At 28.3% G+C, this 16,583-nt stretch overlaps 1 protein-coding gene across 4 annotated transcripts; it reads left to right on the forward strand.

Annotated features, from left to right (window-relative positions):
• The first annotated feature begins 23 nt into the window (after nucleotides 1–23).
• On the forward strand, nucleotides 24–14,732 carry Polr1H (RNA polymerase I subunit RpI12). 4 transcript variants are annotated; one of them, XR_012755038.1, is made up of 4 exons: nucleotides 24–644; nucleotides 2,212–2,425; nucleotides 9,613–9,787; nucleotides 14,252–14,732. XR_012755038.1 is itself a non-coding variant. In XM_075355198.1 (3 exons), the coding sequence occupies exons 1-3, from the start codon at nucleotides 521–523 to the stop codon at nucleotides 14,262–14,264; spliced, it is 351 nt and encodes a 116-aa protein (XP_075211313.1). In that variant the 5' UTR covers nucleotides 46–520; the 3' UTR covers nucleotides 14,265–14,732. The 4 variants fall into 4 exon arrangements, 2 of the variants coding, with proteins under 2 accessions (XP_075211313.1, XP_075211312.1); XR_012755039.1 differs by having other exon boundaries at nucleotides 9,613–9,768; XM_075355198.1 differs by lacking the exon at nucleotides 9,613–9,787 and having other exon boundaries at nucleotides 46–644.
• The last annotated feature ends 1,851 nt before the right edge of the window (nucleotides 14,733–16,583 follow it).

Consider the following 16,583-nt stretch of genomic DNA (forward strand, 5'->3'; position numbering starts at 1 on the left):
AGAAAATTACTTGCGTATCTATTGAGAAATTATTACCATTATCAAATGCTAGTAGTTTCAGTTTTAATTTTCATCTTGTTTATTTAAAAAAAATTACTTAATTTTTCCTTAAATTTTAATTTAAAAAAAAAATTCTGCAATTTGATGTAGTCGCTCTCTTTATAGGAGAGTTTTTTGCAGATTCTGTATTTGTCAACTTGTTTAACACATGGGTTTGTGTAAAACATAACCTTACGTCACGGTAATGTAGCAGCACAGATTAAAAAATAAAGATCTGTATTATATAGTGTATTACTCTTGATTACGCTATATAATGAATGCTTATGACATTTGTGTTAGCATACGAAATCATTACATAACCTAAAATTAGTTCATTTAAGTAGTTTTACGGCATGTTAGCTGAAGTCATTTGGTCGCGTGCAGGTTCTTCCCCTGTTAATTTGGGCTGAAATTTTACAGTAAATGTTTCTTTGATTGTGTGTATGTGTGTGAGATTTTTATTTGATGTTTAAATTATAATATGGGTGAAAATATATTTTGTAATGAGCCAGGATTTTGTCAACACTGTGGCTCAATTTTACCTCTGTTGCCAGAAAGAGGTGGTGTAAAGTGCTTGCTTTGTAAAGCAGAATTTGGACCAGAAGGTAACTATTCTCTTGAAAATTTATTTAATGATTATCATATTATACCTCTGTAGCAGTTTATTTTCTTAAAAAAGTTACACTGTGTGCTAATCTATTGCATGAAGTATTACTAGTAGAATTGCATTGTGAATTTGCATATAAATTAACTTCATTACATAGCTGTTGCAACCCCTGAAATTCATTTAAATTAGCCTTTATATGATAATCATATTTTGTTCACAACATCAATAGATTTCAGTGCATATTTTCATTTAGATCCATTATTATGGATATAAATGAATATGCACATGTATTTCTCATCTAATCAGGATGCTAATGCTTTGGTAGTAAGTAAAATTTCATTCTGATACAGATATTGAGTTGAATTTAATGCAGCGTGAGTGATATTCCAAGATATCATTTTGAATTCTAGCAGTGAACAATATTCTAAATTGTTATATCAGTTTAAAAATATATTTGGTTAGGTTTGAGTGTATATGTAAATTGCTTACTTGCCCTCTTCAAGTAGATTGAGTTCATCAAAACGTGCGAGTATGTAGCAAAATGGCTTTACTCTTGGTGAATTTCTTTAGAAATATAGTTCATTGATAACTACGAAATGTTAAAGGTTAGTAAAATTATGATAACTTGCTAAATATATGGTATATACTTAATCATGGTGTTGCAGATGATGATCTTAGTAGCACTCATTTTAAATGTTTTGGAAACTGTTTAGTATTGTGGCTTTTGTGTGATTAAACAGTCCAATTTGTGGATTAATTTTTTAATATTGTGCCAGTTTGTAGATTTCAAAATGTTTTGATTGCATTGCTTTCAAAAGCAAAAAGATTAATAATACTGTGTAATGATATTACCAAATCATATGGATTACATATTAGTAGAGAAATATTTGATTACAGAAAGTGGCCTCAACCTATGCTTATTGAACAAATGAGAATTGTTCTGTGCACAGACTATTAAATAATGCTGCATGTGTATGTAAATATATTTTCCCATTTTTTTGAAGTACTTGGGTACAGGAAATTGAATTCGAATTAGAAAAATTAGAAAAATCTGAATTAGAATTGAATTTATCTATTTTTTTTTTAACTGCCATAGATTTTTAAATTAATAAACCAAATTCAAGTTATGTTTTTTAATGTTTCTTGTTACGAGATGATTAAGGTTAATTATTTAATAAATATTTTTTATTACTTAAAGTAATAATTCTTTTTTATTACCATGTGAATCATGTGTTTTTTTGTTGAAGGATAATATTTTTGACATCTTAAATATTTTAACTGAAGTAAACACATTTAAATAAGAATATTGTAAAGCCAATGTTGAGGTTAATGTGGTTAATAATACTGTAATGTTTTTTTTTGCAGTTGCATTCATATTAATTTATTTCTCAGTTTAATAACCGTCATACAACAGAATTAAAGTGCAAATGTTTTAAGCTATTTTCTTTTTCTGATGAACTCACTAATTAATTATTTCATTTAACCTTGTCTTAACCTTACTGTAATAACTACACTGAATAAATCAGCTGATGAAGTTTGTTTTATTTATTTATTTTTCTTTTTAGTTTTTCAGCAACCAGATAGAAAGTACATAATCTATTTTAATAGTAAACCAACTGGTACTAAAAAGTTGAATATGAATGGTACAGCTGAAAGTGAAGGACCAGTAGTTGAACGTCGTTGTCCTAAATGTGATAATGATAGAATGTCTTATGCAACATTACAGCTGAGATCAGCTGATGAAGGACAAACTGTTTTTTACACCTGTACAAAATGCCAGTAAGTTATTGTCTTTTAGTTATTTAGTATGTAAAAAAAAGTAATGTATGTTACTCCTTAGGTTTGATTTAGCAAAAAATGTTTTGTAAATACATACATGTAAATTTATTGAACACAATGACCAAATGTAATAACGTCTTAAATTTATTAAATATTAAATGACTTTTTCAAAATACTGGTTTTTTCTTCTAAAGTACATTTTGCAGCTATTTAGATGTTATCTTTAAAAATAACATTTTTGTTAGTACTGGCTGTTGTTTCATTACTTAATTTATAAAATTATAAATTTTGTTATTGTCTGTATTTTCTAAAGTATTTTTGAAAATAGATTTAATATTTCTTGCATAGCTAATGTATTTACAAACTTTCAGCATGGTTATAAGAAAAACAGTTTCTTAAAAAGTTTCTGGAAAACTTATTCAGCCATTTTCCAGTTCTTGGAAAACTTTTTAAATTGTACATAACAAAACGATTCCATTTTCAATTGTTTTTTATTTCAGTAAAGCATTAGATTTAGTTCCATATATTTTACTGAAAAAAAAATCAGAATCCTTATCAGCTTCTTTCAGTTGGTTAATCATACTTTACTGACCATAAACAGTTTGCTGAAATTTAGTTTTTTGATAAGAATACACAATACATAGGATACTTACTTCAAGATGCAGAATGTGGAGTGAATCTTTGGTCTTTTCCTTTTCTTTTCTTTTTTTTTTGTTAATGACCTGCTTCAAAATCTTAAACCCTTCATTGTAACCGTCTTTGCAAATAGTTCAACTGTATCTACATCTGAAGATACTTATTTAAAAGGAATTGCTAATTTTCAGTTAGTAGTTCAAAAAATTATTCACTGAACAGATTGTAACTATTTAACTTAAAAAATGGATAAAACCATTGCATTGTAATTCTCAGGTTTAGGTACATAGTCTATGTATACAATTTTGTATAAATAGAATTACATTAATGATAATTTCTATCACCCAAAGAGTGAAATTTCTGGATGCTTTATTAGATGACAGCTTCTCTTAGGATGATCAAATTAATTTTGTTTGTCACAAAATCAAATCATATTGTTTTGGTTTCAACAGCCTTAATGAATGCTAAGCTTGTCATCATTATAAAATATTTATTATCTTATGTATATTCTCAAGTTTAATGTTGTCACTTGAGGCTCCCTCAAAAATTCAAAAAAATTTAGAAGACTAGAATATGATAATTTAGCCTTGCATTTATACTTATGAACATATAATCATTGCTAAAAAGAATAGTCACTTTTTTGTAATAAATATTAATACCCACCCTCGAAACCAAACAACAGCACTGTTTTTGTATATAACTCAACACAATACTTTAGCTTATGAGATACGGCCTTATTGTGCTTGAAGCACAATCATTTTTAATAAATTACTGAATCATTTAAAAACTCATTCCACCATTTTATTTAACATACAATTAAACAATTTTCTTTTATAAAAACAATATTACTCTGTGGATGAATTTTTAAATAATTAATTAAAGTCTTTTAAAACCACTCAATTTTCTGCATTCTATTCATTCATTAGCTATGTCAATACATGCTCAAAATAATTTTCAATGTGGCTTTTGAATTGTGCATTATTTTTTATATTTAATATAAAAATATTTTTTTTTTATATATTAATTTTTTTAAATATGTTTAAATTGTATTTACCTTAACATTATTTCATATGTTTATATTTTGGATAACACAGGTCAAAAAAAAAAATATTTGGAACAGATAAAAGTAGGTGGATTAGAATGTATTTTTATGCTGAATATTAAAATGAAATCAGTTTTATTTCATCACCCTCTGATGTTTAGTTATGACTTTAAAATATTGATGAACATCTTAAATAATAGATTAAAAAAAAAATAATAATTACAATTAAAATTCCTACCTTTATTTCCCAGACATATATGTTGATCTTAATTTATTTTTTTCTTATTTTCCTTTTGTTTTCAGTGACGTCTTTTATTTTTATACTTCTTTTTTTATCATCCAACAGTAATCACTCATCATAGATTCATCCCATCTGCCATGATAATATTGTTCCATCTGCATTATAACTTGGTGGAACCGTTTTCCTTGTTTGTCGCTAATGTCACCCGAATTTAAGAGAAGTCCAAATCAGAATGTAAAAAATAAATTTTCAATGACATTCAGCCTAACTATAAACTCATTTATAAGCTGGTCATGGGTTTTCAGCTTTTTTGTTTCCAAGAAAACCAATAATGATATCTTTGAATGACTTCCATGCTGCTAGTTCTTTAGGATTCAGTTTGCTGTCAAATATATTTTTATGAATTAATTTTATTATTTGTAGCCCAATGAATATTCCCTCTTTTAATTTGGCTTCACTTAGTTGTGAAAAAACCACAGATAAATATTTAAAGCCATTTCCATCTTTGTCTAATGCTTTTACAAAATTTTTCTTCAGGCCTGGTTTTGTGTGTAGAGATGGTAAAATAATACAGTGTGCTTCAACAAGGGGAATATTGACAACATTTTCCTTACTGGGGTAAACTGATTTCATTTTGGTCAGTCTTTAACTGCTTAGTGTTTATCTGTAGCCCTGCTATCCCACAAACAAAAGAAACACATATATTTTGTAAAGTCACCCTGGAAACTGAAAAGAATTACTTTTATACAGATTTTGAATACTAGATCGTGGATACCGGTGTTCTTTGGTGGTTAAGTGGATCTGTGGTTTCAATAACCACATATCTCAGGAATGGTCGATCTGAGGCTATACAACACTACACTCTTCATTTACATTCATACAATCATCCTCCCACCCACTATGTTTACATACCATTAACCCACTAGGTAGTCTCAGCCGCTGAAGAGAATCAAACTCGACCACCCACAACAGACGACCCAACACATTGTCTTGGGAAGTCCAGAGAACTCTCTTGACACCAAAGAACCTTACAAAATTCACTAATAAGTTCAATCGTTTGAGTCTAAACACTGAACACTCCAGCCCTCAGTTCCTCCTCTCCTGAGGATGATCATCAACTCACACTTCAGTTAAAGTTTAATCATACTATTTTCAAACTTAAAAAAATCTTGGATAGCTTCGAATATATTTAGTTAAAATTATTAAGCAAATCCCCAAGCCTCTTCAAGTTGTATAACTTGTGTATTTTAAGACATTTAAATATAGAGATAAAGAGTATTTTAATGCTGCATTTGAAATTTTGTTTTGACTGGATTATTTTTTATTTCTGTTTGTGTACTAATTGTTTTTATTTTTACTAATAAAAATATATTTTTTTTGTTATAAATGCATGATATGTTTTGTGTTGGTAATATGTTTATTTTAATATATATTTGGGTGAGAGAAAATTGCACATATTTTTAAATTTGTGTGACTCAGTTGCACACATTTTACTAAGGAACTGATGGGTAAGTTACCCAAATATTCATCAAACTAATAATGAAAGAATAGTTACAAGATATACTGTAATAATCATTAATAAGATTTACTGCAAAGAATTAAAATGAATAAATGAAAATTTTGACTGACCAAATCCTTGTCATATTTGTTAATACAGAGATTGAATTAGTTTCTTTAATAAGTGGAAACATTCTTCACGAATTTGTATTTATGAATTTTCCCTTCTTTATATTGTGTTTATCTGTATAAATAAGATACATTGTGGTGTAATGTATCTTATTTCTTCAGAAATCTGCTGAGGAATTTCTGTGAGGTTGAAGATTCTTTTTTCATTTGTGTTACTTTAATTTCATTTACTTTTTTCTGTATTCCTCTTAAATCTTTAATTTTTTTATTTCTTGAATTCTATGCCCAGAATTGAGACTTTACTCCCATTAGCAATTGTCAGTTTATCTGAGTGATAAAATTAACACCGTTTGACAACTGATGTGTGCATCTGAGAATCGTTCATATATTTGATGAAAGTTTTTACTTGAGAAAAAACATATTGACTTTGTCTGTTATACTTAGTATATATGTAAAGAACATTCTGTGGAGTATTAAGAAACTACGTGATAAAGAAAGCCAAGATATTAATTCTTTGTTCATTGATCACTGGATTGTTTTTTATGTACAGCAAATACAGAGCTAATATATTGGTTACTTACTTGAACATCCTTCATTTGGAAGCTGTTTACATTTTTATTATCGGAGATAAATGATTTTACAAAATTTTCAAATACCTTTGTAAGAAAACCATGTGTAGATTGAATAGATACTTTCAGAAAATGTACTGTCATAAAATCAGAGTGAGAATTTCAATATTACAGATGGTCAATATAGACTTATAGCATGCACAGTTTCAGTAGATTCTTACTTCTGATTGAAATTTGAAATAATATTGGTAATTACATTATTAGTCATTATAATTGATAAATACTTTAGCAACTGTTATACATTATGTTGTACATGTTGTATTTAGTGAAATCAGTAGTACCCATCACTGTACACAAAGTTTGGAATTGTATCTATTAAAAAAAACTTAGATAAAAAAGTAGATTTTTTTCTAAGAATACAATTAGTTTTAATTTGCTAAGCATTTGGCACTGTTGGTATTAATGCAATTATATAAATTAAATTTCCACTTATCAACAATTTAAAAAGTGTAAACCCTTGCACTTTTGGAGCTGTTACTCCATCTTCAGGGATTTTCTAAATTTTAGAATTTTAGGATTTACACTTTTTAAATTGTTGTTAAGTGGAAATTTTATTTATACAATTAGTCTTTACTTTAATAGTTAATCTTAAGTTTCTTCATTAACAGTCTAATATTCTAACAAAGAATATTAGTAGAAATATCTAGTAACCAGATATACTTATATGTAAAACTTCTAAGTATTTCAGTCATTCAAATATAACTGTAATCTCTGTACATTTGTACTTTAAATGAAAAGTTATTATTTCTTTTTAAGTTGCTTGTATGGATTGAAAAATTGTTGAGTACAAAAGAAAGCCTGCTAACTGATATTTTTAATTTCCTTCTGACTTCTATAACAATGCCAATGCTAGATTTCTTCTAATAATTCCAGTGCCAGTATTATATTATAATTACTTTACTGTGATATAGAAGAAGCATGGAATATAAGCAGTGTAATTACTTACTCCAAAAATTGCATTACATAAGTAATGTGGAGTTACTATTCAGAATTGCATATTCATTTTTATTTTTTTTGTTTCAGTTACAAAGAAAGTGAAAATTCTTAACATTGTTGGCGTTGAAGTGAATAACATAGTGATGATATTTATTAAGTTCTTTCTTCATTTATATTGTTCTGGTTAAAATGTGTGGAATGGTGTTTTCAAATGAAGAATACCATGATTTCCCTCGCTTCAATTTGATGAGATTTGTTTGTGGTTAACTGAAATCAAAAACATTACAAAAAATTTTATCTTTATTTTTTTTTATAGCATATTGTAGCAAAAGATTTACCTACAATTTTATGTTGTTTAGAAATTATCACAGAAGATATACTAGAGTCCAGAATTGGCATTGGATTCCTTTACTCTTTTAGTTCTTATTGTACCCTACAAGTGCTTTCATTTTTTATACCAAGTTTAATTTGTGTGGATTCAGTCATTAAATTATTAGATAAGTGTTTAAATTTCATGCTAGATACGTAAAATTTATACAGATATTTTCAGAGTTAACTAAGGTTTTGAGATATTCATTGGTTGTGTTTAAGGTACTCCAAAAACTTAACAAACAGATAATTATAAATTTTGAAGATGAGAAAACTACTTCTTTCAAAATAAATGTTGGAATTTTCTTTTCTTTTTTAAATTTAATTATTTTTTATTATTTAAAAAGAAATTATTTTTATATAAAATTTGTGTTTATCTACAATCAAATTAAACTTAAAAAAAACAAGAAAATAAATATTTTCCTAACAACTTTACAGTTTGCAGCTTTGACAATAATTGTTTTAAAATTTATAGATGTGAATACCATCATGCGTGTTGCTAAAAAATTGACTAATACATTTCATAGTATCATTTTCTATATGTACAACTTTAGCAATATATTTGCAAGTGCAATATATTTGTGACACCTCCATTGTGATTTTGATGTCACTTATAGGTTCTCAATAAGCAGAATGTTTATTTTGGCATTCTAACAGATAAGTGGTGAATTTTATTGAAAGTTATCGTATCAAGCCACAAAATCAGAACTTACCATAATTATAATGAAAGGTGATTGTTTTACCCCATTTTGTAAGTAGGTTTGATAGAATAAACAAGCCTACTTTCATTATTACAAATCTCCAAAATCTCTAAGTTATTTTTGCAATCTGTAATACTATGTTTTCATTCTAACATATGGTCGGCTACATTAGATATACTTTTTTTTTGTTTTTGTATGCTGTGTAATTTTCTGCAAATCTTTTTCTAAATGATCTCTTAGTTTTACCAATATGAATATTAATGCATTCGTTGCACTTAATTTTATATATTCCTCTCTTATTTATACTTTTTAGTATGATTATTTGGTTTATACACACTATCCCTTTGGTTTATATTTATTACACACTATCATGTACATGTTAATAATTTTTTTCTATTATTTTAATTGTGTAATTGTATTTTTGGTATAAAACTATTATTAATCCTTTGTGTTATTTTTTTGCTGTTGTATTTTGGTAAAATTAATTTCGATTTTTTTTATTCTGCTTTTTATACATTTTTTTAATAATTTTACTGTCAAAACCTTTAAATATTACTGTTTCTTTTATTTCATACATTTCTTTTTTCATTATTTTTATTGTTTTTTATAAAATGAATTGCTCTAGATATAATATTTTTATATATATTAATTTTTTGTGACCATGGATGGTTAGAATTTAAATTTATTGTAATATTATTTGTTGGGGGTTTTGTATAGACTGATGTTTCTATTATATTGCTTATTTTATTTTGATTTTAATATCTAAAAAATGTATTTTTTTGTTATTTTATATATACATATATAGATTGGGTAATAAATATATCTTTTCATTTCAGTTAAAATTGTAATTGTTTAATATACACATAAAATAATAAATCTGTAATTTTAAAATTTGAAAAAATGACTCTTAATTAGTCTTTATATTATGAGTTGTAATTACGTGCAGAGTAGTGTGAATTTTTACATCTTTAGTGGTTGTTGATATAAATTTTATTTAATTGTTATTACAGTCACAGCTATTCATCTGCAGTCAACAGCTTCATCCTATTCATCAGATACTTTTGTGTCCTTAAAATACTTATTTGACAGATTCTACAGAACAGTTTGCTTGAATATAGATGATATTAAGCTTGATTGTCCTCAGATATTTCAACAGAATTAAAAATGTGAGAAGTGAATACCAAAGTGAGTGCGTTAACTGGTGAAATCAAACTAGTTTGCTTGTAAACTTGTCTAAGTAGTATAGCAGTAGAGTAGGTGGTCTTGCTTTTGGTCGGGCTACAGTTATAAATAAATATAGTTTTAGAATTGCAACTTCCTTATATACTTAGTGCTCCAAGTAGTGCTACAACCTGCTTACTAGCTGAACCGGCTTGTCCATCTGACTCTTTAAGTTTAGACAATTTAGGCTAAAGTGAAAACACAAACAAAAATGGAATAGAATATGTGGTATTAAAATGTATATTGTCTAATATTGGTTTTAAAACAAGGCTAAGGTGCAGGTTTTCACATAGACTTTGGCTTGGCTAACCTTTCTTTGATATTTGAGTGAAATTTACTTTCGAGTGAAATTTAATTTTCATATTTATTTCTTCTACACCTTTTTTCTTTATTCTGGGTTTCGTCATTTCTCCAGCCTCTGTTCCTCTGGTGCTTTTTCTATATAGCCATAATCTTCAATTTTGGTTTGGGTCTTCATTTTTTTCTTTTTTTCACCATCCTGTTAATAATGTCCAATCTTGTATTCAACATTCTCTTCATTACTTTGCTTCTCTTGCCCTACCCATCTAGCTATATATCTGCAAATTTCTCCCTGTAGGATCCTCCTTTGATCACTCCTATGATAATGGTATATCAACTTTGAAAATGTTTTCCTGTTCTAAAAAAAATGGATATTGTTTCTTATCTTGCTTATAATTGAAAGAGGTATAATAACTAAAAAGAGTAGTGAAGAAGCAAATGACAACATTTTATGTTTTAATCTCAATCCCTGAGTATCTTGTGACTAAAATTACAAGAACACAAAAATACAGTTTATGTAAAAACTGGTTAACAAGAGTAAAAACATAAAAATTTCTCTGACCATAGGTACTTAAATTCTGTGATTCAGTTTTTCTAGAATTAAAGTTTTTAGAAAATTTGAAAAGATTTTCCACTCACTTAAGTAGTGGAGATATAAACTGAATTGATTTTACAGATGAAATTACATACAACATTTAAAGAAGTAATGTAAGTATTAAGCCACGTAGACATAATGTATACTGACAAGGGTTCCACATTTCTTTTCACTGTATATTTGCAGTTGGTTATTTGTTATGGTTACTGTGAATGGTCAAAAAAACATGAAAATGGTTAAAAATATGAACATTTTCAACTTTGTGTAATTGCAAGAAAAAATTCCATATATTAGCTAAAAGAGACCTACAATTTCATGATAACAGCATTTGAAATTAGTATATAGCTGTCAATTTATCAGTGAAAAACACTAAGTATTGATTCAAAAGAATAAATCAGCTAAATTTAACCATATACTAGATAAAAAAATTATAAAAAATTAAATCAAAATATTAGCACCAAGGCTCATACAGATTGCAATACAGTACTTTTATGGTAGTTGTAATGGAATTCAAGAAAACTTTGAATCTAGACTTTGGGAGAAATGCAATATTTACAGCATAATTCTATGGCAGCTTAAGTAAAACTGTATATTATCTTCCTTAATAATGATCATATTACTTATTTAATTAGTAATTTTACCCTAAGGTAAATCCTATATATTAACAGAAAGAAATAAGAGTGTATGGAATTATGCAATTTAACTTGGTCGTGCAGTATTAGAGTTACCATTTACAACTCATTAACCAGAATATAATTGTTACTAAGTAGTAACTTTTATGAATGGAGAAACAATTAACAGTAATACTTTTTTAACATCTTTAGGTGAAAGCAATTTTAAAATGAGTAAGTTTTCTTTTCCAATATTTAACTATTTTTCAAATAAAAAAACTTGTGCTTAGTTCTGCACAAGAAGACCGACTTTTCATTAAGTTAATTTAGTTTTAATATTCTAATATTTTTTTAAATATTTCTAACAATAGAAACCACAGATAAAGAAATGTTATTATTACAACTTGCAGAGTCATTAATGAACCATATTTCTAACTTGCTCTGCTCTGATTTTTTTTACCTTAAATTGAGCGTAACTCAAGAACGACAACCAATCTTCTTCAGATTTTCACATGCACAACTTCAGATAAACTTGCTAATGTCTAAATTTCAATGAAATCTATCTTGTAGTTTTGGAGATTTTTGAACCACAAAATTTTATGCTTAGGCTATGTATGTATAAGAAACCTGATTTTAAGTAAATGGTATTTTTGTGCTCCTCATACCTCAAAACATTTAGTATGGATATTAATATTTAATTTTGCATTGTTTATTTACTGAATTTCCACTTACAGGTATTATTAAAGTAGTCTTACAAGTATTTCTGTAATTATTTTATCATCTATCTTTTTGTCCTTTTAGTATTTATTTTGCAATAGTTTAAGTATAAACATAGACAAGTCTATAAATATGAGAAAACCACAGATTTATAGTGAAGATAGAAATATTATTAGCAATGCTATTAAATTTGCTAAAGAGAAAAAACATATATAATTATATCTTCACATATTTTAATTGAAGCTAATTGAAGTTCACATTTTTTCTCATGTGAAATTCAGTTGGTTATACCTTAGATTCAGAAGTGCTGTACCGATAAAGTCCAGATGCAATGTTAATTTGGTCATATATAGACAATATTAATTTAATTTATATACAATATTAATTTGGTATATATTTAAAGGATTGCCATTTAGATTACAGTCATTGGAACTACAAATATATCTTAAACAAAGGGCGGTAAACATTTCTTAATTGAAAAAAAAAGTAATATAAACAAAATTACAAAGCTAAATAAAAATTGGCTAATATTATTTGACAAAGCCTAAGGCAAGGACTTTAGGTAAAATGCCATGTAAACTTAGTCAATTTTTGTAATGATTTTTTATAGTTGGTTTTATGTGTTGGAATAAATACAAACAATTAAATAACTGCTGAAAATGTCCTTCTTCACAGTAGATAAACAAATAATGTTTCTGGTGGCTTCCCATATTTCAACAGATTGTTTTGTATTAGTTGTACTGAACTTGTAATTCTAATAACTTGCTCTACTCTTGTATTACACTTTTATTCATATATTTTTGATTTTAAGTGGCCCTACAGGTAGTAGTCTAGAGGTGTTAAATCAAGTGACCTTGGAAGTCAGTTGATTGATTCACCATGTCCAAAACACTTGTTTAAAAAGGTGCATTTATATGTTGTTTTAACTGCTAAAGAAAAGTGTGGAGTTGTCCATCGTGCTGGAAAATCATAAGCCTTCTTATCAGAGGAACATTTATAGATTTGGCAAATTATTCTGCAAAAGTTTTAGAAAAATTCTCATCGAAAATAATTGATCCCAATGTTTTTTTGCCTGTAATACTGCACCAAATTTATGTGTATCCTGTGATGGTATCTGGTTTCGATGGAATTGTGTGGATTTTCATGACTCCATATGTGATTGTTTTTTGAATAAAAAAATCCACTTTGAGTAAATGTGGTTTCATCAGTAAACAAAATAGAATCTACAAACTGTGTGAGAAAAGTAATGAGATTGACTTTTTACTTACCAAAGTTTTTATTTTTTTCAAACAACAATATTATCTCCTTCAAAGTAGTTCCCTTGGGCAGCTATACACCGGTGAAGTCATTGTTCTCACTTCTAGCAGCACTGGAAGGCTTCAACTAGTAGGTGTTTTAACTGCTCGGTCACAGTCTTTTGAATGTTCTCCAGAGTTCCAAAATGACGTCCTTTTAAGACACGTTTCAATTTCGGGGAAAGGAAAAAGTCACAAGGACTCAAATCAGGTGAATATAATCGTGATCACACGATTGAAGAATTCTTGGTTGTTGTCAATCCTCTCAAGAAGATCAATGCACACATTTTTTCGATTGTCCTTCTGTTCCGTTGTGAGGTTTTTCGGCATCAATTTTGCACAAACCTTTAGCATGTCCAAATCATCTGTCAAAATTTGATGTACGGTGAATGTGTTTAAATTTAACTGTTCACTCATCATCCTTATTGTTAAATGATGGTCTGATCTCACGAGAACCCTCACATGCTCAACGTTTTCATCAGATTTTGATGTTGAAGGTCTCCCTGAGCGAGGTGGATCTTCAACATGTTTTCGGCCTTCCAAAAATGATTTGTGCCAGCGGAAAACATGAGCTCTTGATAAGCAATGTTCCCCGTAGGTCTGTTTCAACTTTTCAAAGGTCACACTCGCAGATTCCCCAAGTTTAACAAAAAACTTGATTGCACAAATTCCGATGCTCCATTTTCATAACACAACAAAAACCCAACTTCACTGATGGTGCTGTTAAAAATAATGTGTTGGCTGAACAGAGCCTGCAGAAGGGATGAACAAATCGGTCTAGCACAGACCAATAGACACCGCATTCCCATATTGCTCGCAGTGTTACCAATCTCATTACTTTTCTCATTGTCCAGAATCCATTGACAAAAATTTATCTGTAAGGAAGTAATTTTTGTACCTTTTTTTTTAGGTTAAAAGGATGAGTTTTAAAATTATTCACCGGGTATCTTTCTTTGTTGTAAAGTAGTGCAGTAAGAAATTCTGGTACTGATGTCCAGTCTACATTCATTTAGCTCAGTCACATTTTCTTCTTCCCCATCAGAATGTTGTTCTTGCTGTTCAACAGTATTTGAAGAAGATGGCAATGATCCAGTGGTACATAAGCACCAAAATACCAAAGCAAATGTTCTGGTTAGAATTCTCCTACAGAAAACTTTGATGACATTCTCGCTTTATAGCTTGTGTGTTTCCATTGCAGTACTCAAAAACAATAATGATGTCTGCGCATTCTGAACTGGAAAATTTATGTCATTGTTAGGCAGTGACATACATCTATTACTCCATTCACTTATTTAAATATTTATTGCTGTTTAAATGCAATATAAAAATACTTAATTCTTGGAATCAGCTGTTACTACTGCCAATTTATGAAATAAATTGTTTTACTGATATGTTGTATTTGATTTTTAATTTTTTATTTATTTTCATTGTATCTTTATGATATATTTTAATTCTTTGTTTTGTAATACTAAAAGATTTGTTTTGTTTAATACCTTTTTTTAACCCTCGGGACTACTGTTAGGTATTGCTTCAAAGGATAAAATGAATGAAAATTTTGTAGCATGTGAAACCAAGATTTTAATCATGTGTAACAAGATTCAAACCTGGGACTTCCAGATGAAAGGCCTCACGCCACGGAGGACGGCTTTTGTTTAATATCTAGTTAAAATCTACTACATTAAATGTTTTGTTTTAAATAAACTTCAAAATCTTTACGTTTGTATTTAGTTTCTGTGGGCTTTATTAGAGTTTAAATTCTTTACAAGTTTTGTTTAAACCATATATGTTTATTAACCATTTAAAAAAGTTATTTTATACCAAACATAAAATAGTGTGTTTTTCAATCCCCAATCTTTTGGTTGTTTGTTTTTTTTTTACTTCTGATTTATCAAAAAAAACTATTAAAATACAGTTCTGGGACCTATTTTTTTTTTTCAATTTTCCATATAAGATTTGATAGAATACAATTTAATTTAGAGCTTCCAAGAATTACGGTCTCTCTTTTTTCCTGTTTAGCCTCCAGGAATTACAGTTCAGAGGGTGTTATTATGACCATAAACGAAGTGTAGTCTTGTACAGTCTCAGTTCGACCATTCCTGAGAAGTGTGGTTAATTGAAACCCAACCAGTATTCATCACCGAGTATTCAAATCCGTATAAAATGACATATAAGAATTGGTCTTTTTTTTTTTTTTAAGAGGTGGGGATCCCATTTACGGATGCCTAAGCAGTGTCGGGCTCGCTAACAGGGGCCGCAAGATGTTATTAATATGCGTATGTAAACCTGCATACTACCGATTAAACAAATACAAAACAAGAAAAACTCAAGAAAACAAGTCAATATAAACATCATGAAAAAAAATCATCAAAACCAATACAACAAGAACATAAAAATACGCCTGAAAAGAGACATTCATTAATACTACACGATTAGTGCAACAACACAACACTAAAAATTTATACATCGAACAGCAGGAAAAAAAGAAAAGAATTACTGTATGGCTTCATTTTACCGAAGGTGCAAATATCAGAGCAAAATCTTTCACCAGCTAACAAAATGTTTCTGTACCTATGTGTTTATGAAATTTTTATATATATATATATATATATATATATACACACATGTAAAATACTTAAATAGCTTATTTACTTTTGTGTTTTGTGAAATGCGACTATTATGGCAACATGGTAACTTAATAAATAAAATTAACCTTGGTAATTGTAAAAGGCACAATGCTGTTTTTTTTTTTAATATTTTGTATCATTTCAGAGATCAGTTACAGAAAAATAAATTTTTCTTGTTGATAATAATTCTGTAGGTCTTACAACTTTTTTTTACACATATATTTTCTATGTAATCATGTTTTACTACCATTTCATTGTAGAACAAAAGTTAGTTCACACTTATTGTTAAGAAGAATAACACTGTCGTAAATGTTTGAAACAAACCGTAGTAAGAATTGATAGCCACCTTAGTAATATTCGTGAGTAAACTCCCATTTCATAATTTTCAGTCTAGCATTAAAATATATCTTTATGGGTATTCTGACATTTAATTCCAGTTTCTCGCCGGACGATACTCATTACAGTGTTTATCATGATTTATATTTGTATCTAAAGTTATTTTCTGGAATCGTGTGGCCCTCGGGTTGAAAAGAGCGCGCCGTGCAATTAGTGTTATGCGTTAGCCACAGGCCGACAGCGATAGGTGTCTAATAGTAGGTCTACTAATTGCTTGTGGTG

This window comes from Lycorma delicatula, chromosome 2, assembly GCF_047948215.1.
Source record: "Lycorma delicatula isolate Av1 chromosome 2, ASM4794821v1, whole genome shotgun sequence".
Taxonomy (NCBI): domain Eukaryota; kingdom Metazoa; phylum Arthropoda; class Insecta; order Hemiptera; family Fulgoridae; genus Lycorma; species Lycorma delicatula.